Source organism: Aegilops tauschii, chromosome 1 (assembly GCF_002575655.3).
Source record: "Aegilops tauschii subsp. strangulata cultivar AL8/78 chromosome 1, Aet v6.0, whole genome shotgun sequence".
NCBI lineage: Eukaryota > Viridiplantae > Streptophyta > Magnoliopsida > Poales > Poaceae > Aegilops > Aegilops tauschii.
In genome coordinates this window covers 310,532,951-310,557,593 of record NC_053035.3, presented here as the reverse complement: position 1 = coordinate 310,557,593, position 24,643 = coordinate 310,532,951, and the positions used below count along the sequence as shown (strand labels likewise).

The 24,643-nt window shown below is 48.1% G+C and overlaps 2 protein-coding genes and 2 pseudogenes across 2 annotated transcripts; 2 read left to right on the top strand and 2 right to left on the bottom strand.

Annotated features, from left to right (window-relative positions):
• Positions 1 to 1,923: 1,923 nt before the first annotated feature.
• On the bottom strand, positions 1,924 to 2,036 carry LOC120972921 (U5 spliceosomal RNA; annotated as a pseudogene).
• A 1,875-nt stretch (positions 2,037 to 3,911) lies between these two features.
• Positions 3,912 to 4,558, top strand: LOC109770190 (putative lipid-binding protein AIR1). The gene has a single exon (XM_020328904.4). The coding sequence runs from the start codon at positions 3,954 to 3,956 to the stop codon at positions 4,416 to 4,418; it is 465 nt and encodes a 154-aa protein (XP_020184493.1). The 5' UTR covers positions 3,912 to 3,953; the 3' UTR covers positions 4,419 to 4,558.
• A 304-nt stretch (positions 4,559 to 4,862) lies between these two features.
• Positions 4,863 to 10,379, bottom strand: LOC109770176 (NADH dehydrogenase [ubiquinone] 1 beta subcomplex subunit 8, mitochondrial). Its single transcript, XM_020328887.4, has 4 exons — positions 10,083 to 10,379; positions 9,889 to 9,975; positions 9,663 to 9,758; positions 4,863 to 5,176 (listed from the first exon to the last, which is right to left on the bottom strand). Exons 1-4 carry the CDS (start codon positions 10,218 to 10,220, stop codon positions 5,120 to 5,122), a joined length of 378 nt encoding a protein of 125 aa, XP_020184476.1. The 5' UTR covers positions 10,221 to 10,379; the 3' UTR covers positions 4,863 to 5,119.
• A 26-nt stretch (positions 10,380 to 10,405) lies between these two features.
• On the top strand, positions 10,406 to 21,053 carry LOC109770181 (protein HEAT INTOLERANT 4-like; annotated as a pseudogene).
• Positions 21,054 to 24,643: the final 3,590 nt, after the last annotated feature.

Here is a 24,643-nt window from a genome sequence, read left to right as displayed (position 1 = left end):
CCGGGCAGGACGAGGCAAGGCCACGCCAGCCAGATCCGGGCGGATCCGGCGAACCCCGGCCCACCAGCCGCTAGATCGGAGTAGCTGGCCCCGATCCCAGGGCCGAGGCGGCGATCTGACGGGCGGAGCCGTCCCAGGCGACCAGGCGCAGGGCGACAACGCCAGCGGCTACAGCCACCACAGAGGGCCGGCCTCGACGGCCACCAGGGGAGCAGGGGAAGCGGGCGGCGGAGCCCGATGCGGGGTGGGGGCTCTCCAGAGGTCGAGGCGGGTGCGCGGGGAAGCAACCGCCGCCGCCTACCGCCGCGCGTGCAAGCCCGACGACGGCTGCCGGTGGCGGCAGAGGGGGGGAGAAGGGGAGGCGGGGAACCGGCGGCGCCTAGGGTTTCGCCCCCGAGTCGCCCGAGAGCGGACGACGCGGGGAGGGGGGGACGCAGCTGTCAATTTAATAAATGTTTTTGCAGAGTTAATAAGATCCAGTTCAGCAGCATACTAGGATAAGCTCATTGAATGATGGAAGTGATTTTGAAAAACAGTTTTGCTAGAACTCATTTAGATGAGATATAGTTTGGTCTCATTCACCTTTTATAGCCATTGGATGTGATGCTATAAGATGCGTGTGTGCTGACGTGGGTTGTATCTGTTTTTGTTTTCAAGGTGAATGAGACCAAATTATATCTCACCTAAATGAGTTCTAGGCACTCCATTTGAAAAATGGTGGCTTCTTTCAAGATGTTCAATGTTTTCTGAAACTCTATTAATATGCTCTCCAGATATTGTAGTAAATACACAAAAAATATGTTCTGCTCTTCCTGCATGTTTTTTGTCTCAACAACATCTAGATATAAACAGAGCAAAAATTACTTCCATCAAGCTCCACTATGAAGGAAGTGTTTTTGCTATCGGATAGTTTAAATTGAAGTTCCAGATATTACCTTTCCAGACTAACCTACAAACTAGTCTCCAATAGTATAAATTAAAATTACAGATACTGTTCTACAGAAACTAGTGATTTTTCCATCATATTATTTCGAAAAAATAGGAGGGCAAACTATTGCAAGAGGAGCTGCAGGAATACTAAGCGTCTAGCCCAGGGCACAAGAGTAAGCTACAGAAGAGCTGCACTAGAATTGATCTACAGGCTCAAGAATAATAGTATGATGCAAGTCACCTACAGCCAAGAGTTATACTACTCCCTCCGTCCCATAATATAAGAACGTTTTTTACACTAGTGTAGTGTCAAAAACGTTCTTATATTATGGGACACTAGTGTCAAAAACGTTCTTATATTATGGGACGGAGGGAGTATAATGCAAGTCAAACTAGCACAAGAATTATATTATGATGCAGGTCACCTAGATGCAAGACACTGCTGGCACGTTTGCTGAAGACATGATTCATATTTGGGCAAGAACAACTTCATGGAGAGAAGAAGGAAAAGAAAAAACTTATGGATTATGGTCCACCAGGGAAATTTTGCACTGCAGCCAACAGCTAGTTGATAAAACCAATAATTCATATAGAAGTCACAGCTAACAGAAGATTTTTGGTGTATCTGACACTAGCATATTGAAGAACAGATACTGAAAGGAGTGAAAGAACGGATCCTGAATTGCTGGTACTGTAGAAGACACTGCATTAGAGAGCTGTTGGCTGCGGCTAGATACAAATCCTGAAACAAGTAATCGTAGAACTGAAAGGCATAGCTAGCGATATTCAGCTAGATGGCTGAATTTAATCCCTGACGAAATAGTAGCATAAATTTCTCACGACGAAAGGTTGGCCAACCATTACAAAGATGAGCCTGCAATTATGCTAAAATCCAAGCAGAGCAGTCAGAACTTTGAACGTAGAACAAAAGGATCTAAGATTTGGATTATTTTTTACAAGGGTATATAAGCATAAACAATATCAACTATTTTGAAATTTGAGAAAGCACCCTCAAAATATTAGCATATGCTGCTTAGTGTGGCATGCACACGGTATTCTTTAGTAAAAGGCGAAAGAATAGTTCGCTTTGTGCTCACCACGCAGCTGCGTGCCTCTTCCAGGTTGTACCCCGCCCTCTTATGTAGCCGAGCTCTCTACTCCCTCCTGCCTAGCCAGGCGAGGTGGGACTAAAAACGCCTACCTCCACCCGCTGCTTTCCCTTCTGCTGCAGTGCTGCTGCGGCCGCACATGTTCACCAGAAAGCCCAAAGAAACGTTATATTGGATGATCTTGTCTCCAGAAAGCCCACTCGAGATGCAACAACAGCCCAGCCCATGGTGGTCTTGTCTCCTCCGCGACTCCTTTCTGCAACTCCGCTGGATAGACAGCAAACTGAGATTCCTCAAAAAAAGAAAGAAAAAAAACCTTCTTTTTCCTTTTTTTTGGCGTGAGACAGCAAACTGAGCCATGCGAAAACATCTATAAAAAAAAAACTTTGACCAATAGCTCTATCAAAGTGACCACACTGCAGGCAGCGCCTGAATCTATATCTATACCTGCTAATAAAAGGGCTATCGCTTCTGCAGTGACACGTTATATTGAAGGTTCCTAGTTAATTCTTCTTCTTTAAATCTGCCTAGTTATATTGAAGGTGGTACGGAGGAATGAGGCAACCACCTTATACATCCTTTTGACCAAACATTGATGTTATGGAAAATAAGAACAATTGCATCCATGTAAAGTTACTTTGGAAGTGTTGCATATACGACATTTTTATTGTCTCATGTCAGTGCATGCACGACATTTTTACTAGGCATCGACAAACTAATCTACAATGTCGCAGTGAAGTCACACGAAAAACTATTTGCAAAAAAAAAAGTCACACGAAAAACATGGTGTGTGTAGCAATGATACTCTAGCAAGCAAACAACACATATATTCTGATGCTTATGCCCAGCATAATTAGATTTATTTATAAATTGCTACATGTGCCATATTTATTTATGCAAATTTCATATTTGTTTTTCAATCAACAGCAGATTCATATAGTATACAAAACTTTCTTGCATGCAAGCAATTTGAATGGCAATCTCGAGTCATGGATGGCAAACAACAAAGAAGGAAAAGAGATAGAGAGCGGTATGTATGGATGACCAATGAATAAAAAAATAAAAAACTTAAAAAGCGTCGTGATTTTTATCATCACTACGATGGTTAAAATACTGGTGAGATGCATGTTGTCACTATATATTGACGGTCTAATACAGCGTCTTATTGAAGTGAGGCGAAAAACATCATGTGTGCTCTAAGTTCAAAAATCCGTTGAGTTAGTAGCTACTCTTGAAGAATATGTTTCAAAGTCGAGAAAAATTGGCGAACCAACCTGTGGTTGGATGGTTAGAGGGACAGTGGCATCCCCAGCCCACCAGGATTCAAGTCCTGCTGCTCGCATTATTCCTGGATTTATTTCAGGAATTCCGGCGATGTGTTTTCAGTGGGAGAAGACGTTCCCGTCGACGAGGAGGCACCTACGGTGACTTCATAAATATCAAAATGATATGCCGGCTCAGTCTCTCGGAGGTGCTCATAGGGGTAGGGTGTGCGTGTGTGCGTTCACAGCGGTGAGTGTATGTGCATATGTATGAGCGCTTCGTCTGTACTGTGTTAAAAAAAAGTCGAAAAAAATTGCACTTGGCGGAAGTCCTCCGTGCACCACCCTCTCTCAACCACTGCCCCTTCACCCCGTAGCAACGCACGGGCATGTTTCCTAGTTACTGCGTCACCGACAAGAAAAACCACAATGAATTTACATTCCCTACATGTTGTACCGAAGCTACGGTAACGATTGCACGTTGCTCCAGTAATTGCCGCCGCGATAAAGCCAATCGGACACCTGACTCAAGTAAATTTGCAACTTTCGGACCGATGGCTCCCCTACAAATACCACCACATGCACGGCAGCTACGGCACGCACCCGTACTCATTCTCTCGTCGATCTCTCTAACCTTTGTCACAGCATAGTCATGGCGGCGACGGGCAAAACCAGCAGCACGGTGGTTGCAATGTCCACCCTGGCTCTAGCGGCGAGCCTCGTCCTCCTCCTCGCCGTCTCCACAGAGGCGGCCTGCCCCAGCAAGAGCAAACCAACGCCGAGCGCACCGATGGTGACGGGCGGGAGCGGGAGCGGGAGCGGCGGAGGTAAGTGCCCGGTGGACGCGCTGAAGCTGGGGGTGTGCGCGGACGTGCTGGGCCTAGGCGACGGGCTGACGAACCTGATGGCAGGCTCCTGGTCGACGGCGTCGTCGGGGAAGAAGCCGTGCTGCGAGCTCGTCGACGGCCTCGCCGACCTGGACGCCGCCGTCTGCCTTTGCACCGCCATCAAGGCCAACGTGCTGGGCGTCGTCGACGTCGGCCTGCCCCTCCAGCTCGGCCTCCTCGTCAACCACTGCGGCAGGAAGCTCCCGGCTGGCTTCCAGTGCCCTAACTGATCAACCGAGTCCGTACGCACGCACGCACGAATGGAACGTTGTTAATTTGCTTGCTAGGAGTTATACGTGCTGAGCGCGAATTTTAATTTTCTCTGTCTGTGTACTGGTCCTTTAATGTTAAGTCGTGTTGTAACTGTTGACGTATAATGTACTGCCTAGTCTTTTTCATCAGATTGGTCTTTTGGTTGCATTAGCTAGAGCATGCACTTCTACATTGTATCAGAGCCAAGGTGTCTTTGCACTTCTACAGTAATCGTAATGACATGTTCGGTGCTTGCTGCGTTAGACCTGTGAACGCCGTGCTTTCCGAAACGAATTAGAATGGGATATGGACGTTGCTGACCAAGCAGACATTATACATGCAGCTTTACAAGTATCATAGTTCTGGCATTGTCAGTAAAACAAGTAGCCGCAAAGTGCATGCCTGGTTATAAAAAAGAGTGATTGAGAGGAAAAACTTAGTTTGAAAACATTTGCAAAGAGTACCATCGTCAATTGATCTGAAATCAACACGATACCCAATATTGTTTATTACATGGATCAATGCATAGATATGCGCAAACTGGGATCGATTATCTCGATTCAGCAAACTACAAGACCAATGTTTATGACATGACAAACGACAACAAACACCATCCCGATGAAAGGAGGTGTGCTGAGTTCAGTTCCTCGCAACACTTGAAAAGGTGGGGGGAAATATTTTATGATCTATCACCAAGTTCCGCTCTCAAATTGTCGAACGGGTAGACTTTTGGTGTCTGCAAGAGAAAGTATGATGAGTTTAGTTAGCTTGTTCAGCAAAATAAACTAAAAACAGGCATCCTTCTTTACCAATTTACAATAAATCCTCTATTCTTAAATAGCTACAACCTAGTACTACCAAATTTTCCTCTCCATGCAACAATGCCACATCACCTAGTCATGCATGTAGTCACAAGTTACTTTTTTCATTAATCTCTTAATGCAAAGCATACCACCTCATGCAAGGAATTAAGTCATGTAAGACATTTTGTATTCGCTTTTTGCATTAACTTTAGTATTCTACAACTTAGCCATATATTTTTTAACAAGGTTCCCACAGCAACGCGTGGGGCATTGTCTAGTTTAGATAGTTTTCAGGTCTGCAATCACAAATCAGATTAAGTTTTTAAGTCAAGTTGGCATCTGTAGTAACTATCAGATTAAGTTTAAACAGACGATTAGTTTTAGGGCCTTGTTCGTTTCCAGCATTCTGAAAAAGTAGGATTGGGATGATATGCCATATTAAGGAATTTCATCTAGGACAAAGGGCATAAGCTTAACAGATACTCCCTCCGTCCCAAAATATAAGATCATTTTAGCTTTACTGACTACTGTAACCTTCAGGATAGTACCAAACTTTTGTTTCCACACGCGTATAGCACAGGTAACAAGCATACATGATAAAATCCTCCGTGCTTCGAAGGATATAACAGATTATGCAACATAAGGTATTGGTATTAGTATCCAGCGATGCTAATACCAATACCTTCTGACGTGGGTATAAACTTTGCATATCAAGGAGGCATTACAGCTCAGGGATTGAAAGGATTTGACACAGGCCATGCTTACTAACATGGCTATCCAATTGTTCAAGTCAATAAAGTAACATACAGCATGACAGTGAAGTTCACAGTTATCAGAATAAATCGATCATCTAGACTCAATAATCACCAGTAACAGATTCCAGGCATCAAATTTTGGGGAAGTACAAGGTTGTGTCGGGACGAAATCATAATAAGGAACACAACACAAATATCTAAGGCCCGACATACATATAAGGTTTAAGGGTGTACCAAAATACTAAGAGCAACTCTAGCAGACCCCGCAAAAGTCGCAAACCCGCAAAATTCCGGCGAGTATACGGGCTCGGCCCAATTTTCTGGCCAGAACAAAGCCCATATACTCGCCCGGCCCGTAATTTTTTTTTACTGCAGCCCGCCGAGCCCGAGCGCGAGCGGCGTGTCCGCTCAAACGGCGCGAGGAAGCACGGGGCGAGGAAGTGGACGAACAGGGGCCTCTCGCCGCCGCCGAGCTTCCTCGTCCGCGAGATGGACGAATACGACCGTCAGCACAGGCGTACGCCCTCCTCCGCCACGGGCCCGTCCTCCGCCGCGAGATGTTCCTCTTCCGGCGCGAGCCTTCTCCCCATGAAGAGGGAGTGGTCGGAGGAGCCGGAGGAGATCGAGGTCGTCGCCATCAAGCAAGAGCCCGAGGAGATCGTGCGCCGCGGTGTCGTCGGGCCCGAGGACTTCGTCGCCGATGTCAACGCGGTCGCGGCCGCCATTGCCGAACGCAGCTTGCGCGAGGAGGCGGAGCGTCGGCGCCACCACGAGGAGCTCGAAGACCTCGTGTTCCAGCAGGCGGTCGCGGCGAACCTTGCCGCCAAGGAGAAGGACAATGAGTGGCGGCGCATCCGCAAGGAGCAGAAGGAGAAGTACATCGACCTCGGCAGCTCCGACGAGGAGGATTAAGCTCCTCCACCGCGTCGTCCATGGCCGCGAGCTCACCGCCGTGAGATCCCCACCCCTGTAGTACTAGTAGTGAATGTAGTATGTAGTATGAACTAGTGTTTGTAATGAATTAGTGTTTGATCATGTAGTATATGTAGTACATGATGAACTACTACGGTTGCAATTTCTCCCGCGAAACTTTTTTTCAAATTATGCAGTTCCATATACGGTTTCTGTTCGGCTGCACACGTTTTCGACCCGCAAACGAGATCTTCGTTGAACTGCAAACGCGTTTTGCGGGTCAGGATTTTGCGAGGTCTGCTAGAGATGCTCTAACTGCTCTCTAAGGAAGTAAATATCTAAACTATTGAATGCACCCAAAAACTCCGCCTATGTCTTCTAGGCATAGCCGGTCCCAAGCCCAGGTAAATGAGGAGGGTTGTGATAGGCTTGGCGAGCCAACGTAAAAACTAGCCAGTCCTATAGGTATGAAACCCATTTGAGCAAGTGTAGTACTAGGATGGGTGACCTCCTGGGAAGTCCTCGTGAAAGGGTTTCATATCTAAGGGTTGTGATAGGCTTGGCGAGCCAACGTAAAAACTAGCCAGTCTTTTGGCTATGAAACCCATTTGGGCGAGAGTAGTACTAGGATGGGTGACCTCCTGGGAAGTCCTCGTGAAAGGGTTTCATATCTAGCCTACCCCAACTTGTTTGGGATAAAAGGCTTTAAAAAAATTGAATGCACCCAAAACAATTTCTAGGCCCAATAAAACACCTGATGAAGAATCTGAGGTCTACTTAACCCCCTATACCAGGATTGGTGATGACATGGCAGGGTTTGCACCACAAAACGACACCGAAGCACACCGGGCGCTCTCTGTAGCTTCCTTGCATCCAGAATAGGCACAACTCACTTTGATTAGCCCAAGGACATGATATGCTAACCATTGTTTATAAGGCGGACGCTTAGGCGGCAACGCGCCCTGGCAGTGTCTTGCAATTATGCCCACTTTAGGCGCTTAAGCGTCAGGGCGGTTGGTGCTCGCCTTAACGCCTTATAAACAATGATGCTCACAGCTAGGATGTATTTACAGCTCGCCGTAGTGAATTCGAACATCTAGCTTTGGAGCTAGCTAACCAGCCGCTAGCGGACAGCTACTAGGCGTTGTTGCAGTGCTGCTCTGCCACAGTGATCTGACAGAACAAGCACACGTGCATGACAGTGCTGTTGGCCAGTCAGCCTCTGCACGTGTCAGAGTGCGAGCTCCCAGTGATCAATTTCAGGTGCCTGACAAAGAATGGCGGGGCCGCGGAGGAGATAGCGTCCTGAGCGGCTGCGATGACCGGGCACCTGCAATCCCGCATACTGGGGTTCTTTCTTCCAGAAGGTCAAGAAGGGTATCATATAGGAGCTCCTGGAAATGATGTGGTGAGAAAATATGCGCCACTTCCGTCTGCCGTTCAAGGCCAAGGACACGACCAGCCTGCTTGATGGATCCTATCACTAGGACACCCTGACTGCCACGTCTCCAAGGTAGCTAGCACTTGGATGCCCCGCGATATCTCTAGCAACCACTGGAACCTTAATTCCTACCCCTCCGCCGCGTCACTGCACTCTGTTTCCTTGAAAAATTTCCGCTTAAATCAACCAAATGGAGGAAAGGAGTTGTGCCTGATGATGGCGTGACATGTGACATGCCTACGTGTCAAACCAAGATTATGAAACCCCTGTTTGGGAAACACTGAGTCTAGTTAGGGGGTTAAGTGGATCTCAAATTAATCAGCGAGTTACTGAATTAGCCCAAAAATTGTTTAAGTGGGTACATGAGCACAGCCAATAGTTTGAGAGTGTAATGTACTAATGTGGACGTTTTCCTAAAGTGAGATCCTCCATGGGAAATTTAAGCCAGCAGTGCCAGTTGAATGAAGGCAGTAAAACAACTTGCTAAGCAATGAGGTGGCAGATATTTACATTTGTTATCCAGAGAGTTAGATGATTAATTGCAGTTCATTTGATAAGAAAAGAATACCCACAACAAATGCCCCCATAGATACATAAGAAATCAAGGAAGCTCTCTATATTTTATTTGTTTCAAGGAACAAGGGAGAACATATTTTGCACAAACTGAGGTCAATTAACTTGGTTCCAATTCAATTAATCAATTTCTAGTTGCAGTCTTTAATTCTCTCAGAATATAAACTTCTAACAGGAACAATTTAGATCATGCACTAGACAGCTAGAACACAAATCACAACCAATAAACCACAAGGAAAATATGTTGATGATCATACAGTACAAGAATCCTCCCATCTAGGAGCCTAGATGCAACAACAACAAAACGCCAAAATGTACTCTATTTGCAGTTAACTCCATTGACAGGGTTTGCACCATCTTTCAGGTCTAGTTTAGGCAAATTGTGCAAATTTACATCAATTCATAACAATTGCATCTCTAGCCTAAAATTAACAATTGGAACGCTCTCACAATGACCCAACAGTCATACCATCTTAGCAACAACATTTTTTGTACAGTTGCATAAGGCAAGTCTCCGCTAAATCTTTTACTACCTCTGTTTATAAATATAAGACGTTTTGGCAGTTTAAATTGAACTGCCAAAACGTCTTATATTAGGAACAGAGGTGTACTTTTTTGCAGGAAAGTCTCCTTTAAATCATAGCCCAAACAGATAAACACTACAAGGATGGTCTCTAAACAAACAATGGGGATTGTGAAATCACAAGGCAGTACGAAGCAGTAGCACTGGAAACTCACATAAGGCATCTTGGAGGCCTTGTCATTCACAACGGCAGCCAGGCCGAGAGCCGCGAAGAAGCTCAGACCTCCACACAGCCACGCCAGAGCCTCGTACTGTCCAACCAGAACACATCAAAATCAAACCGATATAGACGCATTTGATGCGGTGCAACGAACCAAATTGCAGTGGATGCGGTCTTGTGTACTGCAGCAGTAGGGAGGGGGAGGGGTCGGATCAGCGTACCTTGCCGATGTGCGGCGCCAGGCGGTCGACGCAGGGCTCAGGGAAGGGTGTGCCATTGTCCCACACCAGCTCGTCGTTCACAGGCAGCTGCGACGCAAAAAATCCCCAATCCGAAATGGAACCGATTAGAGATGGAGATCACACAAACAAATAGAGAGCGGGGGAGGCGGGGGGAGGGGGGTCTCCTAGCTTACGGGCTTGTCGGGGACGATGTGCCTGCCGGCGGGGAGGCCCATGCCGGCGCGGTTGCGGAGGGCGGAGGCCGCGGCGCGTGCGGCTGCGCCGTGGCCGCCCATGATGCGGGATCCCATCGCAGTCAGCCTCCCGGCCATCTCCACCGATTTCTCTCTCACACACTCACTCAATCTCAGATCTGCGCCTGCGGGTGTGCTCGTCGTCGTCGGCGGCGGAGACGCAAACAACTCGGCGAGCGTGGGCTTGGTTTTGGTGTAGGGTTGTGGTCCAGACAAATGAGTTGTGTTCGGCTTAATGGGCTGTGTGGGCTTAATGAGAACAAATGAGTTGGGTACTACTTAGTCGGGAGCGTTCAGCGACCTACGCGCTGAATAGCACAGACGCGCACCTCCCGCTCCTCCCCGCACGTGCTTTGAGCCAGCCCATGTGCAGGGCGGGACACCCCTGTTTTTTCATATGTTTTTTCCTTTCTGTATTTGTTTTTTCTTCTTCAAAATAATTCGGGATTTCAAAGAAGTTCTAAATTTCAAAAAAATTGTGAATTCAAGAAAAAAAATCAAGAAATCATGTAATACACGTCAAATCAAACATATTAATTATTTTAGAAAATGTTTGGGAAATCATAAAATATTCGTGGATTCAAAAATATTCATAATTTGAAAAATGTTCGCATATTCCAAAATGATCACAATTTTGAAAAGAATATTCTGGCAATCCGAAAATGTTCATGATTTCAAAAAACACGTTTGCGTATTCAATTTTTTTTTATGAATTTGAAAAAAATGTCTGCAAATTCAAAAGCAATCATGAATTTTTTAAACGTTCACAGCATTCAAAAAATGTTTGCGAATTTGAAACTTTGTTCCCAATTTTTCCCAAATTTGAAAATGTCAAACCAAAAAGTGTTCGTAAATTTCCAAAATTGTTCCCAAATTTCAACAAGTGAGGTCCTCCACCTGTGAGGCGACGACGCTCCTAAGGTCTCTGACGGTGGATATCCCAGCTCCAGCTCCAGCCCCAGCCGCAACCGCCGCCCCCGGCAAAGATTGGGGAGACGCGGCGGGGGGAGCGCGCGGGCCTGTGTCGTGGGCGGCCGCGGACTGGAGTCGGGGTTGGCGGAAGCCACCGGCGTCGCAGGCGGCCTTGTTTACATTAGCGGAAGGACCGGAGTAGACCTATATCCGATTTCAGGAAAGACGGAGGGCATTTCTGCAAAGCTGCACGCCTGTGGCACGGACGGACGGACACCCAATTCGGGCGACGTGGGCCGGTCCCCCGGCACCGAAAGCCCCCGATAAGAGATGTCTCGATTATACACACCCTCGGCTCATCCAGACGCCAACCCCAACCGAGAGCGGGGGGCGCACGGCGGCCACTGATTCGAGCAAGCAGGAGGCGGCGGCGAAGGAGGCAGCTCCTCTGGGGCGGAGTAGCGCGTCAAGGTGCTGCCCAAGCCCAAGGTCGACATGGAGCACTTCCCCCCGAAGAGGAATCTGGTTGTCACGTCAATCACCTAAACCCTAAACCCTGGAGTATTACAAAAATAAATGGGATTTGGGGCTAGGAATTAGGGGATCTGGGGTTGCAAGTTACCTGTGACTTGTAGGCCTAGAAGGAGCTCATGGAGGCTCGCCGGCCGGCGGTGGAGGCGCCGTCGGAGCCGGGCAGTGGCGGAACCCCAGTGGCCGGCGGAGGCGGCAAGGGCGTCTGGCCCTGACGGGAGCCAAGGGGAGGTGGTGGCGGCGGGGGCTCCGCATTGGGCGTTAGCGGTTCGGGCGCGACGGGGTGTATCGCATGTGAAGATGAAAGCAGGAAGAAGAAATAGAGAAAGGAGATCCAGGTCTGGATGGACTGTTGGATCAGTGTCTAATGGTTACAGGCGTTGGTTAAGCGAAAAACTAATTTTCAATCGATTGACACCGAGACACTTCCTTTGCGTTCCGATAATTGGTATCCCAGCGTTGGTCCTTATCTGATTAGCTCGCGGACAGCTTCACTTTTGATTGGTGCTCGCTGTTAGATATATTGGTAGTCTAGGATTTGTAATCCATCTCCTACCTCATCTTTAGGAGAGGCGTCTTGCCCTTCAAACCTTGTATTCAATATATATTCGCCCTCGAGGCTCAATAATACATCCATCATATTCCGCAACAATCTTTCTCTCCCTTCTAACATGGTATCTATCGCAAGTCGATCCTAAACCCTAGCCGCCGCCGCTTCCACACCTGCGCGCCGCCCCCGGGGCGGTCGACCTCCATGACCGCCGTCGGGGGCCGCGCCGCCCGTACCTAGGGTTCGTCCGCCGGCCGTGTTGGCCGGCTGCCCTAGAGAGTCTTTTCCCCGAGCCCTTGCTCCGGGTTTTTTCGATCTCTCGCCGGTCGTTTTTTGATTGGCGTTTTTTTTTGGTTTTCCGATCTATTCTTAATCGATTTGCATCGCCCGCCGCCGTCGATCCCCGTGCGCCTCTACTCCGACCCCGGCGTGACCAGCCGGCCTCTCCTCCGACCCGGCGGCCACGCGCGCCGAGGCGGCCCGTTCGGGCCAGCCGCCGTCCGCGCGTCGGTCCGCCCGTCGCCCTGCGCCGGTCGTCACCGCCCTGTTCCGACCGGGACACCTGCATCGCCGCGACCCGGCGGCCTCGCGCCATGCGTCGGCCAATCATAGCCGACGCTCGCACGCCGGCCCGCCTATCGATCCACGTCACCCGCCTCCGCCGCGTCTGCACGGCGGCTCGGCGGTCTACCTCGCCGGCCTCGTCCTCGGCTGCATCAGGCTCGTCGGCCGCCTCAACTCGGGCGCCGCTGCTCCGTTGGTCGCTCGGGCCTCGCTGCCCGGGCGTCGGCACTGCTTTGACAGCCCGGGTGCCGGTGCAGACGTCCCCCGCCGTCCGTCGTCGCCGGCCTCACCCCGGACTCCACCGCTACCACTCCTCCACCGAGCGGCGTCCCTGACGTCGCGCGCGATCGGCTTGATCATCCGCTCGCCGCCGCGATCCGCCTCATCTACGCCGCGCGACCGACCTGGCCCGTCGGTTACGCGCGCCTCCGCAGGTCCTGTGAAGATCGTCCCCGATTTCAGCGCGCCTCTCCACCGATCGAGCATCGGGTTGTCGCTGCGTCGCCCCGTCGGGCCGCAGCGCCGCCGCCCCGTGGTTCTCCTCGCGGTTGCATCGACTCGTGCGTCGCCGCTACGTCGCCCCTTCGGGCCGTAGTGTCGCGATACACGGTCCCTGCCGCCGTCCCGAGGCCGTCCCCGCGGTTGCACCGACTCGCGAACCGCCGTTGTGTCGCCCCTTCGGGCTGCAGCGTCACGGCCCGCGGTCCCCGCCGCCGCCCAGAGGTCTTCCCGCCGTCGCCCCGACCCGCCTGCCGCCGCTGCGTTGCCCCTTCGGGCCGTAGTGCCGCGGCCCGTGGTCCGCTCCGCCGTCACCGCGCGGTGACCTCTCGTGGTATGCGCCGCGCCGTCTCCCTTGGCGTGGGAACGCCACCGTCCGCGCCGGTCTTCGTCACGCTGTCAGGGTTCTTCGCCTACTTCGAGCACCGCCGCCGCACTCCTAAGCTAGCCGCCGCCGCCGTCAGGCCGCCGCCTGCCGCCGCTGCCCGTCCAGCCCACTTCGTCTTCGTCCAAGCACCAGCCCGTCGCCAGCGTCGCCGTCATCTACCCCGACCACTTCGTCTACTCCGACCACCGTTGGTGACGTCGGCCCCGCGCCGATGGACACCGCAATCGTCGTCGAGTTCTTCTCTGCTGGCCCCTCCAACTTCTCCGACATGGCGTACAGCTCGTGCAGGTCCCTCGTCTACGCATGCCTGGTGCTGGCACCACCGATGCATGTCTTCATCCACGACGTGTCCCCGGGCCTGGCAAGCCTAGTCGGCGCTTCGTCAACTTCGTCTTCGTCCGTCTACGCATGCCCGGTGCTGGCAACACCAGTGTGTGCCTTCGTCCACGATGTGTCTGGGCTTGGCAAACCCGTCGTGACGCGTCGTCAACAACATTTTCTTCCCGGCGCACCCCTACTTCGACACCACTGCGCACATGCTAACTCGGCGCCCTCTTGCGCCCGTGGCTCCACGACGACTTCCTCGACACCGGCCACCCCGACTCGACATCGACCACAGCATTCTTCGTACGGCTACCTCGACCACGGCTCCACCACCCACGCTCTCGGCTACATCGACATTGGCACAAAGGGTTATCATCCGCTTGAGCAACACGTCGGCTTCCTCTACAGTCAACGCGTCCGCGACGCGACCCCGTCCACGATGCTCCCGATAGGACTGCGGGGGGATGTCAGTCCGTCGGCTGCTATTCTCTCCAGTCTGACCGTCCGCGTCGCTCCTGTTGTTCGCAACGCTACCGCTACGACTGCGAGGGGATGTCAGTCCGTCGGCTGCTATTCTCTCCAGTCTGACCGTCCGCGTCGCTCCTGTTGTTCGCAACGCTACCGCTACGACTGCGGGGGGATGTTAGAGATATATTTGGGTTACATATGTTTGGTAGTCTAGGATTTGTAATCTATCTCCTACCTTATCTCTAGGAGAGGTGTCTTGCCCTCCAAGCCTTGTACTCAATATATACTCGCCCTCGAGGCTCAATAATACATCCATCATATTCCGCAACAATCTCTCTCTCCTTTCCAACACTCGCATCGCTGGGATTTTTGGTAAAAAAAATGGGGTATGTTGGTTCCGTTCTTCTGCTAGGGATGCTTAAATGCGCATCTCACTGCTTATATGAGTATGTCATTAACACTTGGTTTGAATATTAGCTTGTTCTAATGTAAATAGGAAACTGGAATGCTCTACCCCGTGGTATTAGAGAATTCGTGACTGATGAGTTTTTTTTAAGCCCGTGTGCGTTCTGCTGGTCAACCTTTTTCCAAGTCTGGTGCTAGCAATTGCTATGTTAGTCGAGGAGCATGCCAGATTAGCACTAAGTTTATGGTAGTATTGGAAGATGATGAGCCAGCAACATGTTTCTGGCATGCTGACTCAGAACATATTCATTATTGCACAACAGGTGCCATGTTCTATTTGCAGGTTTTTTCTTCTTCTTTTTATGACAGCAGTTTCTTCCTATTGGAAGCAACCATTATGACTGTTTTCGGAAGTTGTCATTATGATTATAATTGTGATCTTGTATGATAGCCTTGCTATTTTTGATTAATGTGTGTTTTGACTAATGGTTTGTCACTCTGTTCAGGAGGATCTGTGGTGGTCTGCTTTTCCTGTTGGGACTGAGGTTTGTTCCCATCCCTTTTTTTCGTATTGTGTATGTTAGTCGTGCGCACTTGGACATATAGCTTAAGCTGTATGCATTTCCTTGCCTTGAAAAACTTATAGAACTTGGCTTGTCATCTGCAGTGGGAAAACATTGATATGATAAAGGAATTCAATTGGAACTTCGAAAATTTAGAGGTATGATAGTCAAACTTAATCTTGTAAGATTTACCCCCTTTTTGAATGTTTAACTTCAGCATACAGTGATATGTGGTTGTTGCTGATGAGCAGAAAACACTAGAGGAAGGGGGGGGGGGGGGGGGGGGACTATATGGGAAGACGGTTTACTTGTTTGGAAGCACCGAGCGTAAGTAACTAAGTATACTTGGCACTAAACTGTTTCTAATGTTGATTTTTGCTACTGTTGATCCTTGATACATGTTTTATAATGTTGATAATATTTCAGTAATCTGTTTCTAAAGTTAATTTTGCTACCGTTGATCCTTGATACATGTTTTATAACGTTGGTAATATTTCATAATCTGTAGCAAAGTAGGGTTATCTGGCCATAAATTTACTGATGTTTGTTTTAAGTGCTATTAGTCTGGTTTAGTGAGATTCAACAATTGTATGTGTATCACTTTATATATTGTATGTAAAGTGGATTTAGTATGAGAAAATTCCTTATATAACACTGTTTTAAATTTTGTTTCCCTATTTGACACTCGAATTTTTTTCTTCCCTATCTAACACCGTGTCTAAATTTTTATGCCCTCTATGACACTTTCGTCCATTATTAACCTTAACGGTGTTAAATGACACCTGAAAAGACCTATTTGCCCCTCATCTGGTATGTGACAAAAAAATATATGGTAGTTTAGCTTTAGAATAAATTTGTTTAGATCATGAATAGCTACAAAAAATGCTAGGTGTAACATAGTGTATATATGTATCTACCCAGCCCCTTTATAACAACCCTGAGTTGAGATCGAAAGAAAGACCGTGTGGCCATCATCAATCCCCTCGTGTGTTCGTGTTACGGTGTTACTTCCTCCAATACAAATAGCTGGTTAGCTAGCCAGCCAAAGTAGAATCATCAAGCGAGAGAACGGCTGCTAGCTAGCTTCCTCTGGTACGTACATAAGTCTACGTCCAACTAGAATTGATCCACCTGCCCGCCTACTTGTTTCTTCTGTACGTGCTAGCTCCGTACGGAACCCATTAGCTCGGAAAGTACTTTGCATGTACGTCGGAAAGCACCCTGCTACAACGCCGTCGAGGTCAGGACCAAGGCCAACACAAAACGAGTCGGCCGGATAGACACATACACGTAAATTTTTGGTCACATATCACATTAGGGGAAAATACGTCTTTTCAGGTGTCATTTAACACCACTAAGGCTAAAAATGGACGAAAGTGTCATAAAGGGCATAAAATTTAGACCCAGTGTCAAATAAGGAAGAAAAAGTTTTTCAGTGTTAAATAAGGCAACAAATTCTAAGACAGTGTTAAATAAGGAATTCTCTCATTTAGTATCTGCCATCTTCTTATTTCCATTCTTGTTTTACACCTGTTGAATATTATTCCATACAAGTCAAATTGGCTCCTCTTGGCGTGCAGCACAACAATTGGATGTTAATGGTGAATTGAAGATTGTAGTTGTTCCTGTTGTACTTGCTGTAAGTCCTTATCCACTCTCTTGGCCCAGCATCTATAACACCATTATATTTACATTTTGTGTTTCAAAGCAAAACATATTAGTAGGAAACAAAATGTACAGGAGAATGGTCTTGCAGTTGTACATATTGAGCTGAACCTTTAGCTCATATCTACATCAGATCAACAAATCAGCAGTTCTGTTTATACCTTTTGCATTACTTAAAAACATACCATCTTTAGTATATTATTGTTTACGATTTTTATGTAGAATTATTAATTGCACAAGATGAAAATTTATGTATCAGCTTTTAAGTTTAGAAAGTTGCTACAAACTTTTGAAAATAAAAGGAGTAAGAAACTTCATTTATTTTGTCAGTTGATGTTACCAAGAGAATTATCTTGGTAGGAGCATTTATTTCCTTCTATTGCTGTTGTTCTGTTATGATTCTGTTTTCCCTCTCTAAGATTTCCTGTTAACTTGTCAAAAATTATTTGGCTGGTGACCTTGTCTTGCTCTTCACTGATGTTTTTTACCCTAACATGCAGTATCAAATATTTTGTCATATTTGTTAATTTGATCAAATACTTGTTTAAGGCCTATGATCTGGATGGTCTGTCTTGTTTAGCAGTTGACATGTTCAATTTTGCAGGTTGACTGTCCTTTTCCTCCATCAGATAAGATTGCCATCAATTTTGTTCGAACGGGAAAAGAAGAAATAGTACCAATGGAAGAGATGAAGATGTCATGGGTGCCTTATGTTCCTCTTCAGGACCGGTACTGTTGTGTTACTTATATCGAGCAATATTTGTTGCCTTTTGTTTTCATTGTTTATATCCCTGCTTTTTCCCTCTACTTTGTAACTTATTTTACTCACCTTGCTATTGCTTTGCCTACAGGTTTGGCGGGATTGAAAGTTTGAAAACAAAAATCTTCACTCTCTGTTGCACCCAGCGGAGGTGAGTTTTATGAATCTATGCTTTCAGAATTTCATGCTTTAGGTACATATTTATTTCTGTTGGCAGGCATTTTCGTTCTCATTCAATGATGTGCTATATTTCCATTACCACTAGTTACGATTATTAAATCTCAGGTTTATACATTTACAGGTCTGCGCTGAACCGTATGAAAACTGAGAGTGCCAACAAGTTCTACTACTACACGCCCTGTAAGCTGAATTGGGTTTATTTTTTTAGGCCTGTATTATGCTTCTCTAGTAATATCTTTTTTTTTACCCTTTCTGCTTTATCATCCTTTGAATACCCCTTACCATTAGAGAGGTTCCACTGTTGTACCTATCTTTGGCACGTGTCATGCCAAGATCATGTAAACCAAACCATCCAAAAGTGTGCATGATTCTGCAGAACTGCAGCCACTATTAGTTGACTTTGCAATGCAATTCTTCGTCTTGGAATGATGCCCTTTTCCCTAATCAAATTGTTAATTCATTGAAGTGGCAGTTGAAGAAACATACCTGCGAACACATGCAATGGCTTTTAAACTTGTTTTTTTTTGTTGACCGGTATTCCGTTTTACAAAATCATAATGGCATCATATTTAGTAACACCAGTTTGAATTATATCCTGGTTGCTTTCTAGTAATTTGATGGCACATAATATCCTGTCATAAGCGAATCTCTCTTTTATTCTCCTTTTTCTTCTGAGGGGATAAATTTCTTCTTTTCATTTTTTGCACTTTGGTGCATATTTGCTTGGCCTTTAGTGCTGTTCGCACCTTGACGGTTAGCATCTCTAGAGCGTGCAGATTTTCAGGTCATGCTATTTTCAGAAAGTACTCAGTAGGCAGCGAAGTGGTGCCTAGTACTTATTACTGTCTAACAAAGCAGAAACATAGGCAGCAGGTGATGCTATGTGGCAGGGTTGCGCCTAGTGCCTAAGAACTGCCAGGATGGAATTGTCAATCACATTCTAAGACATCATAAGCACGAAAAGATTGCTAAGTACTCAAAATGACCCAACACTCGCTAAATCCTGTTTGGCACAGTCCACTCTCAGATACGCGCCCATATCCTAGAGCTGTTCTACTAGTTGATCACTCGATTTAAATTTATATGGCATTAGTTGTTTTAATGATATCATTCTCTGTAGGGTAATCTCATTGGCATATGAACCTTGTTTAATACTCCCTCCGTCCGGAAATACTTGTCATCAAAATGAATGAAAATGGATGTATCTATAACTAAAATACATCTAAGATACATCTATTTTAATGACAAGTATTTTCGGACGGAGGGAGTATCTTGCAGACATGCCACTAAATCCTCCTGAAGATGAAGATGGCACAGTTGTCCGCGTCATATATCCTCTAGAACCCCCGGTAAGCTTCTTTTAAGCGTATTATTGCTGTGATCTACTCCCTCCATTCCTAAATATTTGTCTTTTTAGAGATTTCAAATGGACTATCACATACGGATGTACATAGACATATTTTAGAGTGTAGATTCATTCATTTTGCTCTCTATGTAGTCACTTGTTGAAATCTCTAGAAAAACAAATATTTAGGAACGGAGGGAGTAGTCTGCTTTAGTCTCCGACGTGATCATCAGTCGATGAGGTCATGTTTTTGTCCGGTAAAAAGTGACATGCTGCCATTGCTGTTACTACATAAGGCAATCTCGTGCTGTGGGGACCCCTCCTCATCTTCCATTGCTGGTATCTGATCATGCACATTGCTTCCGTTTTGTCTTAAATGCTGTCACCTGTTTTGTAGTATGTTGGATGCTTGACCTAAGTTGTTCCTGTCACAATTTGATGGTGCAAAACCAAAGTGGATGGGTGGGTTGTTTGAGGTTTCCTTCTGTTGATAATAATACAAAAATAAAATCTGCTTAGCCTGCTTTCCACTTTGTAGTTATTGTATTTCTATTTCAAACACTATTCGCAGAAGTGCACTCGTGCATCCTAATTAAGTCTCCAGGTCTGGTTTCAAGTAGCTGTAAATTTTTCATACATTAATGTTTACCTTGTGCTGCTTGTTGCAGATAGTTTGTGATTTTGACTTGATGTGATGATTACAAGGTTTGTAAGGAATTTCAGTTGTTCTACTCTGATGTACAATGCTACCTATGAAAGGACATCCATGTTGAATCATATCATGTTGCGATGCAGGTTTTAGTTCATAAGCTAGTCAAAGACGAGGGGTTGCCAGAGGATGAGAGGGAAAAAATTGAGGTCACTAAACTCTTCTCGATCAATTATACACTCTAAAGTTAGCATTGTTTTACAGCAGTAACTCCCTTCCTAATTTTGCTGCCACGTTTCTTTGACTGGAATTTCTAAAGGAGAAGGTTAAACAAAGGAAAATAGAAGTGGAACAGGTCCATTTAACTGAAATATTTAATTATTTTCCAAGAGATTTGAAGCTTTACAATATCCAATATCCCCCAAAACTTGTGCAGGCTGAAGAAGCCAGGAAGAAAGCTATTGAAGATATGGACCCTAAGCAAAGAGTGGCATTTGAAAACATGAAACTTTACAAATTCTATCCTGTGAAAACCCCGGATACACCTGATGTTAACAATATGAAGGTATGAAGTTGTTCTTGAGTGCTCATTACTTAAATGTATCTGAACCTGCAACACTAGATTTAACCTGGTATTTACTATTGTCTGCAGTCGAGGTACATCAACAGATATTATCGCCGCGCACATTATCTGATGTAATGGTGTTCCTGATCTCACACGTTTGCTAAACTGTGATTGATTAATCTATCCAACTTGAAGAGTTCTTGTTATGGAAGCTGGGTAGATCAGCTTGGTGACATAAGAGTGTAGTCTCGTGTTGGTCCATTAGATACAATGTTTTAGATACAATGTTGCATCTGAAGTCAGCTGTAATAGAGGAGCTACTGTCACTTGCTGGACAACCCTGAGCATCCCGTAGGCATCTGAACTCTCTTTGCTGTGTTTAACATCCTGAGCATGGATTATTGTGTAGTACGTCCGGTATTGGATTCAAAAAGACCAGGATAGGATGCTATCCAATTCCATTCCTCCGAGACTAAGCAGAAAGTGATGGGAACTGCACACAGCCCACAACTGAACTTATCATCAGCATCGACTTGGATCTCAAAGTTCCTAACCCACCACAGCCCGCCCACGGGGCAAGTGCCGAAGCCATCCCTTTTCTACGAGTGATTGAAAATTCCACCGCAAGCAGACGACCCAAGAGAGCGTCTCCCTACTCCTCCCTCGGTTCCTTCCCCACGACGACCTCAAGGGACGAGGCTGACAGGCCGCCCACTGGCGGCTCGAGCCTTGTTCTTCCCATGGGGATATCGGAGCGATCCCACTGAACTTTGTTAGACTGTATTTACATATAGCTTCTGTATATGTCCTGTATATTGTATCGTACACCTTGGTGTACCCCTTATATATATGAGATAGCCACACCCTTAACGGGTGTCGTGCAGTTTCCCAAAACCCTAAGTCTTACATGGTATCAACCCTAACCGGTCCTATGTCTTCCGCTGCCGCCGCCGCCGCGATCGCACCGAACTCCGTCGCTGCTGTCGCGCCGGTCCCTGTCACGGCGCCTGCATCGCCGTTCCTCTCCTCGCGCCCCCTGGTCTCGGTCTACACCGGCTAGTCCTCGATGGTGGGTGCCTCCTCGGATCAGCCACCGCCGCCGTCACCGGTCGCGCCTCCGCTGGTCCCGGGAGATCCTTCGTACGCTGGTCCTGGATGGGATCGGCGACCTACGGGCCCTACGGGGCCGCTCCCCCGCCGCCAGCAGGCCCCTACGGGGCGGCGCCTGTCCCTGCCGGATCGCTGCCCTACGGCCCCTACGGGGCGGCTCCTCCGTCGATGGGCCACTACGGGGCGCCGCCTGCACCTGGTGCCGCGTATAACGCGGCGTATGGCGCCTCGCCCTACGCGGCCGCTGCGGCTGCACCTCCTGCCGCCGTCACAGCGGCGCCCTACGCGTCTTCAAACCCGCAACCCTATGCGGCTGCACCTGGCGCCGCGAACGCCGGGTCGGACAGGGCCCCGCCACCGCCATTGCCCTACGGCGGCTACTACCCTCCGGCCATGGCTGCACCTGGTGGTTCATCCCACATGAGCTACTACACGTCGCCTCCTCCTGCTGATCATGCCGTGGCCAGTGCGCCGTTCTACTTCGCGCATCTAATCCCAGTGAAGCTGACGACGGACAATTATTTGTCGTGGCGTGCACAGGTGCTGACACTTCTCCGCAGTCGCTACCTGGAGGGTTACGTCGACGGTTCCTTACCATGTCCTCCACCACATCACCCGGCATACCATGCGTGAGTGGCTCAGGATCAGGCCATCCTTTCGGCGATCCAGTCGTCACTCACTGAGGCGGTGTCCTCCTTGGTCCTCTTCACTGCCACGTCCCAGGAGGCGTGGTCTGCCCTTCACACCAGCTTCGCATCTCAGCAGCAGGCCCGTGCTCACACTCTTCGTACGGAGCTGGGGGAGACCAAGCTTCTTGACCTCAGCATTACCGACTACTTCGGCAAGATGACGCGTCGTGCAAACACTTTGGCCTCCATTGGTCAACCGCTTCGCAAAGAGGATTTCACCACCTTCGTCATGAACGGCCTGGACGACGACTATGATAACCTTGCTGAGAACATCAATGGTCGTGATACTCCACTTGAACCCCGTGAGCTCTACGCCCGCCTCCTTGCCACGGAACAGCGCGTCAAGTCCCGCCGTACCAACCCGAGTTTCATTGCTGCCAACGCTGCCACTTGTGGAAAAGGGAAGCCCTTCAAGTCATCTGCAGCGGGCAAATCAGTACCACTGACTTCACAGGCTCCGCGGTCGCCTGCCGCTGCCTCCTTCCCCCCGACCGGGGGTGGCCGTTCGTGTGCTTGCTGCCCTTCATGTGGCGTTCAGCTCCCCTGCCAACTGTGCAACATTCCAGGTCACGTTGCTTCCCGTTGTCATCGCCGCTTCCGGCAGGACTTCCTTGGCGTCGGCAACAATGGCAAAGGCAACGAGAAACAAGCTGCCTTGGCCACTCACGAGCCTGCTCGTCAAGCAGGCCACACACCATCATATCCCATTGATCCGACTTGGTATATGGACACGGGCGCTACGAATCATCTGACGGGCGAGATGGGCAAACTCTCGGTTCAGGAGCCATACCGTGGTCATGATCAGGTTCACACCGCCAGTGGAGCAGGTACGCACATATCACATGTTGGTCAGGCCTCTCTTTTAACTCATAAACAAAAATCTCTCCATCTTCGTAATGTCCTTAGAGTTCCTTCTGCTACTCGTAGCCTATTGTCTGTTCCTCAGCTTACTCGTGATAACAATGTTTTCACTGAGTTTCATCCTTTTTATTTTTTTATCAAGGATCGGGCCACGAGGGACGTTCTGCTTAGAGGTCGCCTGCGCGATGGATTATATGCACTTGATCTGCCTTCTGCCCCTCAAGCACTCACTGGTGTCCGTGTGTCGCCTACTCATTGGCATGCACGGCTCGGCCATCCTGCCACTCCCATAGTTCATAGTGTTCTTCATCGTCATAGTCTTCCCGTTGTGTCCAATAAAGATGTTGCCACAGTCTGTGATGCCTGTCAGCAAGGCAAGAGTCATCAGCTTTCGTTTTCAGATTCGAGTCGTGTCGTCAAAACTCCACTTGAGCTTATTTATTCTGATGTATGGGGGCATGCCCAAACTTCTGTGAGCGGTCATAATTATTATGTCAGTTTTATTGATGCTTATAGTCGGTTTACTTGGCTTTATCTTATCAAGCGTAAATCTGATGTGTTTGATGTGTTCCTACAATTTCAAGCTCACGTTGAGCGTCTTCTTAAGCATAAGATAATTCATGTTCAGTCAGATTGGGGGGTGAATATCACAACCTCAATTCCTTTTTTAATAAGCTTGGGATTTCACATCGCGTGTCTTGTCCTCATACACATCAGCAGAATGGCACGGCTGAACGTAAGCATCGTCACATTGTCGAAATTGGTCTCACTTTACTTGCTCATGCATCGGCACCTTTTCGGTTTTGGAGTGATGCATTTTCCACTGCCTGTTTTCTCATAAATACGCTTCCTACACGACTCCTTGGCATGAAAACACCACTTGAACTGTTGCTTAATGAAGTTCCAGATTATACTTTTCTCAAAGTTTTTGGTTGTGCATGCTGGCCTCATCTTCGTCCTTATAATAAGCGTAAGCTCGAGTTTCGGTCAAAACTTTGTGTTTTTCTTGGGTATAGCTCTCTTCACAAAGGGTACAAGTGTCTTCATATTCCATCCAACCGTGTCTACATCTCGCGTGATGTTGTGTTTGACGAGAGTGTATTCCCGTTCTCGCCTTTGTCCACCACTCTCACACCTCCAGTCTCCTCCTCGCAATCCACCCCTCCACTGCCTGCTCAATTTGTTGATATTGCATATTCTCCTGCGTTGTTGCCTAATCATGCTGCAGGAACGGGTCGTGGAGCTCGCCTTGAGTTGCTGGAGGAGCCAGAGCCATCAACTGCACCTGACGTGGGGAGTGGCCTCGTGCATGCGCCATGCACGCCTGGACTGGGCTCTTCAACGCCTGGACCGGGCTCTTCAGCGCGGGCTCTGCCTGTGCCGGCCTCTTCTGAGGCTGGGCCGGTCTCGCCTGGGCTGGCCTTGCCTGGGCTGGTCTCCCCTGCGCCGGCCTCCCCCGAGCCGGTGATCTCAC